Here is an 8,329-nt window from a genome sequence, read left to right as displayed (position 1 = left end):
CTATCTATCTATCTATCTATCTATCTATCTATCTATCTATCTATCTATCTATCTATCTATCTATCTATCTATCTATCTATCCATTTAATCTATGAATTATTTAGCCCTTTATAGTGAAGCTGTCGGATTGATGTGTGTTTCTTGTGGCACTATTCCTTTGTAGAAAACATCACTGCGGATCTGGTTTATTCAGAGGTCACCATCAAGAAGAGAAAAGAGCCCGGTAAAGATCTTAGCTTCAATACTACGATCGTGTGAGATGGGATGGGAGGGGTGGGTGTTGGTGGTGGGGGGAGGGTGGAATCATAGGAGCTCCAACAATAGCACAATCCCAGCTGCTGGGGATGTGTGTGTGTGTGTGTGTGTGTGTGAGAGAGAGAGAGAGAGACAGAAAGAGTGAAAGAGAGAGAGAGACCAGTTCCAAATAGGGAAATGCAGTAGTCTGGTGCTTGCAGTGAAGGGATTGTGAGGGATTGGAGCATGCGCCAAAAAATCTCCAGCACTTACCAAGATTGGTCAGTAAACCAGCCAATCAGAAACAACTTCTAATCTGATCAACTCTAGTCTTTTCTACCACGGATAGGGCAAAGACAACGAATTCGGAGATGATTTATATGTTGTCAGTGATCCAGAACAAACTGACAGAACAATTAGAGAGGGATTCTATGGGTGAGAATGGCAGTGCGACACGTAAATTATTCTTCTCTGAGGCAGATACAGATCATTTTCACATAAATCTAAGAATTGCAGATGATGCAGGTCTGAAACAAATTCGGACAATTCTGGAGAAACTCAGCAGGTCTGGCAGCATCTGTGAAGAGAGAGAAAGCAAGTCCCGTTTATGTGACATAATACTCAAGGCCAATTTGCCAAACACTGCCACTCAATGTTTTGAGATAGCTGCGAAAATAAAAGCATCATCAATCATATTGTTATTCAGAAAGTTGAGCTTACAATTATCATGCAGGTGCTTCTCAATACCTATAAGGGACATTTGAATCGAAATTAGCCTTATCTACAATGAAATCTGTCTCTCAGAACACATTCTAGTCACCGTGTCAGGGGATGAGCTGTAAAAGCCATGTTCTTCCAAGCCATTATCCTGTCCTCTCATTCGACAGCGAGAGACAGACAGACCGACAGACAGACAGACACATACATACAGAGGGAGAGAGAGAGAGAGAGAAGTGGGAGGATCATCAAACTTAATTTGCCGATCATTGTGCGTCATGAGAGAGGAGAGGTTCAGAAGGAGAGTCCCTCAGGGTAACTTCAGCTGGTGTGGGAATTGTAACCATGTTGATGGCAAAGGTTGGCATATAATGCATTGCAAAAACTAACCATGCAGCCAGCTGCATCACGCTGAACGATCAGCATACTGCAGTTAAAACCCAAAGATATGGAACCTGAATAGTTCATTCCTGTCTTTTATGAACAACTATTGAGCAAGTGACGCAAAGGCTGACGAGATTAAGACGGCCTGTCAAAGACGTTGCACTGACAAGCATCGTACAAACTGGTACACCGTCTTAATGGTCAGAAGACCAATTGCTGGATTTCAACAGAGCCGACTTTTCCAAATGCGATTATCTGAAATGTCTGGATTGATTGAGAGGAACACAATTCAGAAATTGTTGCACTGTTCTTTTTTTAATTGACAAAGGCACAGCTACACTTTCACAAGATGCAGCTCCATCTTTAGTGTTGATCAGCCCTCAATGGGTCCAGATCGAATCGCTAATGCCTACAACGAGTTCGTTCTCATCTTTTTCTGTTTTATTTTCAGGCAACAGTATTGCTTTCTGCTCCGATGTGAAGAAGGTATGCCACATTTTATGTCTAAATAGACCACGGCTATTGCCACAGAATGTGCAGGTAGATTTATACCTTGCATCCACAGTGTAAAACATGAACTTTGGATTATTATCAGACTAACTGAAGAATACGTCATAAAATGTAGAGGCATGAGTACGTTATTCAGTCCTTCCAACCTACTCTCCCCGTTCAACAGCATCATCCAACTCAGTCTCCTGTTCCCCATTTTCTCCCTTTAGCCCCTCAGAACTCTATCCAACTCCTTCCTGAACAACATTCCGTGTTCTGGCCATGACGGCTTTCTGTGGCCGAGAATTCCACAGGCTCCCACTCTCTCGATGTGAAAGCATTATGCCCCAACTCCGTCCTCCTCCATCTCCTTCAGACTGTGACGTCCTGGTTCTGTACTCCCTCCTGTTTATCAGGAACACCCTTCCTGTGTTTATCCTGTTTAGTCCTCATACAATTCTACGACTTTCCCCGTCATTCTTCGAAACTGCTGTGAATATTATCCTAATTAATACAGTCTATCTCCATCCGTCTGTCTTGCCATCCCAGACATCATATTGGGAAATTTTCCCTGCAGTCCCTCCATAGCCAGAACATTCTTCCTCAGATAAGGAGACCCAAACTGCGCACACAGTACTCCAGGATATGGTCTCACCGTGTGCAAGTGCAGCAAGACATCCCTGCTTCTGGACTCGAATCCTCTCACTATGAAGGCCAACATTCCATTTACCTCCTTCACCGCCTGCTGCTTCTGCAATGTTCACTTGCAGTGACTGGTGTATGAGGGGCACCCAGTCTTATTACGCCTCACCCTTTCCCAATCCATCACTATCTGATAATAATTCACCATCCTGTTTTTGCTCTCAATTGGATAATCTCACGCTGATCCACAATAAACTGCATCTGTCGTGCATTGGTCCACTCATTCAACTTATCCAAATCACACTGATGCATCTCTGCATCCTCCTTCTCCGCTCTCCCTCCGTCCCAACTTTGTGTCTGCCTTTGAACACAATGAAAAATAACTGGCAACACTTTACTAATGGAGGAGATTGCTCGCTGTTTCGCATTCCACTTCCAATGCTCAGAGACAAGTGAGTTTCAAAATTGGGGCAGTATTAGTGTTGATGTTCCAGTTCCCCTTCGTACATTATTAAAACATCACTGATATTGACGTTAAATACTTGTCAGCCCGTTGTCATTTGCACTCAGTTGGTAGCAGCAGTGTGTACTTTCTACAAGATGTACTGTAGAAAGTCACCAAAACATCTTAAGACATCACCTTCCAAATCCACAGCCAATTCCACCTGGAAGGACAGGGGCAGCAGACGGGAAGACCAACCCTTATGTGCTCCACTCTGAGCCACTCAACATCCTTTGGAAATACATCAGCCATTCCTTCAGTGTCGCTGCTTTAAAATGCTGGAATTAACTCCCTAAGTGAATTGTGAGTTAACCTTCAGAAGTTGTGAGCACAGTGGCTCAGGAGAGCAACTGGAGACAGGGCAACAAACACTGGGCCCAACCACGATGCTGCCGTCCCATAAGTAAATGAAAACAAAATCAAAACCGCCTCCATCTACTCTGCTCCAAAGAAAGCAAGCCGTGCTTATCCAGCCTCACTTCATCACTGAAATGCTCCATGCCAGACAACATCTTGGTGAATCTCCTCTGCACCCCCTCCAGTGTATCACATCCTTACAATAGTGCAAAGATTGGAACTGCAGACTATGGTCTCACCAAAGTCCTGTCACACTCCAACATCACCTTCCTGCTTCTATGTCCATATCGCAGACCACAGGAGCAGGCGGGACTTGAACCCTGCCCTCCTGGCTCAGAGATAGGGACCGAATCACTTTGCCGCCAGATTTCTGACTTGCAGGCCTTCAACTGCCTGCTGGTGATTCCCATTTTCCTCTGAGACTCATTGTTACCTGTACTCCTATGACCTCTCCTTCCCCTTCAGCTTCTTGCTCCCACTTGATTCCAATTTCCTTCCAATATCATTCCATTGCAGGATTCGAAGACTGACCTTGATGATTATTGTATCACATACGCCACACTGAATCTCAGCGAGCCCTCGCAGGAAGAAGATGGAGGGGACGGAAACGTTTATATGAATATTCCGCGGAAGTAAGAAGCAAGAAGACATATTGGTTGGGGGGTGTTCGTTTGATTCAATACAACGACTGGTGAAGCGATACAATGTACCTCCTGTGTACAGATAACAAACTTCTTAACTTTATGTTGGAAACGGTGTTTCACAATTTGACTCCACTCGTTTCCTTCCGGGGAAGCTACTTTCACGTCAGTGTGACCATCAATCTGTTCTGGACTTCGCTGGGTTTTGAATTTATCAAACTATTTTGACTGCTTGCTTTCTTTGGATATTTAATATCTGCTTCTCCTTCACTGTGATGTACATATCTGAGGATTAAGCTTTTCATTTCGTCCACGTTTAATGGGAGGAATGCATCATCTGTCTCATTCTTTGAATGGACGATCACGTGAATGTCCCATTCTGAATAATTTAGAACAGAAATTATCAGACGGTTCTGACAGGTGGGAGACACTCAGACAGAAAGCAGGCAGTTTTACTGGTTACTTTTCAGGGTGAACGTGTCCTGGAGTGTGCAGCTTGAACTTGAACCTTCTGGCCCCATAGACAGAATGGACACTGAGCTGCAAACCACTGGAGATCCGGATGGAGGGAGCACGGCTGATAGGGAGTCTCCATGGAGAAGCGAACTCTCAACAATAAGAGACCCCTGCCCGATGCATCAGCCCGGCTTTGTGAGATTCTGTAACCATTGTGGGAGTGTATGGGATGTCTCACGCTGCAGTTGTTTTGGAAACGCCACGATGATAGGGGTGGGGGTATCAGACACATCCAGAGCAGCAGACTTGAACTTTGAATGGGGAAGCGATGGCCTGGTGGTGTTATCGGTGGGCTGCTCATACAGAGACCCCAATAATGTTCTGGGGACCCGGGTTTCAATCCTACCACGAAAGATGGTGGATTTTAAGTTCAACAAAATTCTTGACGTTTAAAGACTGATTGTGACTGCGAATCAATTGTCAGTAAAACCCCATCTGGTTCACTAATGTCCTTTAGGGAAGGAAACTGCCATCCTTACCTGGTCAGGCCTACATGTGACTCTTGACAGACAGCAATGTGATTGATTTGTAACTGCCCTCTGGGCTATAAGGGATAGACAGTAAATACTGACCTCTCCAGTGATGCCCTCTTCCCAGGAATAAAAGAAAAGTTGGCCTCTCAGTCCGGAGGTAGGGACACTGCCACAGCACCACATAGGGCTCTGACTGATGTAAATACAGGCTTTGTTGAAGATGTTAATATTTTAATACCGCCCTCGTACTGATCTGATAACTGCTGTCCATCAAGAAAGGAGCAGTGCAGGTCTGATTGCAAACTGATAAACTCCATCAGGAACAACGACAGTGTGAGGGCGGAAGGTTCTGGTCAATAGATATCATTTGTCTTTCAGTGGAACAGCAGGACCATGTCGATGAATTTTTATGCATTAGAGCGAGTGAAGACAGTGACTCAGTTACAGGTTTTAAACATTGCAGTCCCTCATTCAGGCAAAGGATGTAGGCCATTACTGGCAAGGACATCATGCATGCCCCTAATCATGGAGTCATAAAGTCATATAGCAGGGGAACAGACACTTCAGCCTAACTCATCCATGCTGACCAGGCATCCTAAACTGAACCAGCCTCATTTTCTTGCACTTGACCAATATCTCTCAAAACCTGTCCTGTACATGCTGGTTCCATATATGCAACAACTACTGCATGAAAAAATGCCCCTCAGGTCTCTTTTAAATCACTCTACTATCATCTAAAATATATGCCCTCATTTCTACTTTCCTACCCAGGGATACGACCTTGACTATGCCCCTTATGATTGTATAAACCTCTATAGTGTCCACCCCTCTGATGGTGACCCTCCAGGGAAAAATATCGTCCCAGGCTCTCCAGCCTCCTCTTATTATTAAAACCCACGAGCTTTGATAACATCCTTGTGAAACTTTCCTGGATCCATTCCAATTTAATAACAGCAGGGCAAGAGGAATTGTATGCAATACTCTAAACGTGGCCTGGCCAATGTCTTGAACAGCCGAAACATGACATCTAAACTCCAGTCCTCAATTCTCTTTTCCCAATCCATCGCCATTCGAATAATAATCCACCTTCCTGTTCTTGCTCCCAAATTGGCTAACCTCACGTCGATCCATTTTAAACTGTATCTGCCTTAGTGGTCTTTGCTTTTGTACACAATAATACTGTATTCAGTAAAGAACAAAATTCCTGTACATAACATATTGGGAGATTTTCTTTATTAAGTAGAGATAAGCTGGTGGAACCCTCTTGATGAGATGTGAGATGATTATCAGAGAATGCAAACCAAAAGGATTGTGAATGTGTCATTCAGAAATAAAAACTGCAATTGTTTGAAAAGCTCAGCAGGTCTCGTTGCATCTGTGGAGAGAAACCAGAGTTAATGTTTCAGATCAAGTGACCTTTCCGCAAAACCGTGTGGACTTAAGGGGGATAGAATGTGGAGAGTTTGGAGAGAGAGGAAATGAGGGGAGGGGTTAGAGAGGTGCATGGAAAACACAAAACTGGCATAGAGTTGGGCGGACAGAGGAAACGGGGAGGGGGATAGAGTGGGGGCTGATGGGGGTGGGAGATAGAGCTGAGGGACAGGGGGAGCAATGGAGGGAAATAAAGTGGGGACCAGGTTAACAGGGGGCAGGGATATGGCGGGGCAGGGAAAACATGAGAGGGGCTAGAGTGGGGTGCACAGGAAACAGGGATGAGGGACAATCTATCCCCCCCCACTCCATCGCGCTCCACTCCATGTCCCCTCAATCTCACACAACTGTATTCCCCTCGCCATTTCTCCTCAATAACCATCATTTGAACCTTGACCCCCACTCTATTTCGCTCTCCCATTTCCTCTTCTCCCCATCTCTATCACTTTCCCATTACTGTTGAGCCCCGCTCTACCCACTCCCGTTTCCCCGGCACCCCACTCTATCCTCTATTTGTAGGCAGAACCGTGGCTCAATGGTTAGCACTGCTGCCTTACAGCCTCAGGGACCCAGATTCGAAACTATTGAATGTGGGACGGGAGGGGAGCAGGATGAAAGGGGCTATTCCTGCTCCTATTTGTGATGTGTCTATAATTTGTTGCGGTCAGGTGAGGCAACTTTACACAGAAACAACATTCCTGTTCCCCATCGCCTTGGCGTTGTGGCTGTGATGGAGAGAATATGGGAATTCGGTCGTGTAGCCTCAGACACCACAGACTGGTTAGCGTGCACACATCCACAACACCCACCAGGTAAACCCGTGACTGGGAAGCAATTTGGTGACATTACCCACCGTCATTTCCACACCAAGCTGTCTCACATCACACGGTGCCTTGAGAGTTCAGCTTAACCCGGCTGTCGCTCACATATTTCACAGCATGCCGGTTACTGTAAGGGGAGGAGCTGACCGAAATGAATCAAAGCAGAGAAAGATCAGTCAAGATTGAACTGTCACTCAAAACTGTCAGGCACAGAGGCATTGGGCTGAAGGTCCTCCTTCTATGCTTTCCCTTCTCCATCACTCCAAAGGCCAAATCCTTAGTAATCACGAGAATGTGGTCATCAACTCAATTCAATTCATGTTTAAAAAAATCACAATTTTTTTAAATTCGCTCATGTGATGTGGGCATCACTGAATGGGTTAGCATTTGTTGCCCCAATTCCTAATTGCCCCCGGGGACAGTTAAGAGTCAATGGCAGGGAGTTGTACAAGTCTACAGCACAGAATAAAAGTCCATCAGCACATTGCGTCTGCGCTGGTCAAAAGTAACGACCTCACTATTGTCTAATCCCATTTCCCCAGCACTTGACACATAGCCTTGCCATCACAAGTGCACACCTACAAAACCGTCTTCAGGTTTATTAGGGTTTCAGCAAGGTGGGAGGTGAGATAAATGAAAGAGTCCGGTGGTGCAATTTTTCACATAAAAGATGTTGACTGTCTGAGACAGGCTGCCCGAGGTAGTGAAGGAAGCGAGTACAGTTTTGTAATTTCAGAAACGTTTAAGCAAGTACATGGATAGGATTGGTATGGAAGGATACGGTTCAAACACAAACACATGGGATTAGTTTAAATTGTGTAAACTGGGCGCCACTGATATGTTGCCCAGATGGACTGTTTCCATGCTGAAGAAATGTCTGACACTTTGTCACTACTCTCGGCACTCTCTCTCTTTCTCACTCACAAATTCTGTCTCTCTCTCTTTCTGTCTCACACACACACTCTCACACAAACATTCACATACACTCTGACTTTCACACAGACACACTCTCTCGCGCACACACTCTCTTACACATTCTCTTACACACTCGCTCTCTCACACGCACGCTGTCTCTCACCCACATTCTCTCGCACTCACAGATACTCTCTCTCATCCACTATC

General features: G+C 45.2%; 1 protein-coding gene across 5 annotated transcripts in view; it reads left to right on the top strand.

The window, feature by feature from the left end:
• Positions 1–6,308, top strand: part of LOC122544516 (Fc receptor-like protein 5) — a 32,358-nt gene extending 26,050 nt beyond the window's left edge. For all 5 annotated transcript variants that reach the window (XM_043683792.1, XM_043683789.1, XM_043683791.1 and 2 more), the window contains 3 exons: positions 164–223; positions 1,787–1,821; positions 3,842–6,308. In XM_043683792.1, coding sequence (XP_043539727.1) covers positions 164–223; positions 1,787–1,821; positions 3,842–3,961 — 215 coding nt within the window. In that variant the 3' untranslated portion in view covers positions 3,962–6,308. The remainder of the gene's footprint in view (positions 1–163; positions 224–1,786; positions 1,822–3,841) is intronic.
• Positions 6,309–8,329: the final 2,021 nt, after the last annotated feature.

This window comes from Chiloscyllium plagiosum, chromosome 50 (genome assembly GCF_004010195.1).
Source record: "Chiloscyllium plagiosum isolate BGI_BamShark_2017 chromosome 50, ASM401019v2, whole genome shotgun sequence".
In the NCBI taxonomy this organism is placed as follows: Eukaryota; Metazoa; Chordata; class Chondrichthyes; order Orectolobiformes; family Hemiscylliidae; genus Chiloscyllium; species Chiloscyllium plagiosum.
This window is presented reverse-complemented; position numbering and strand designations above follow the sequence as displayed.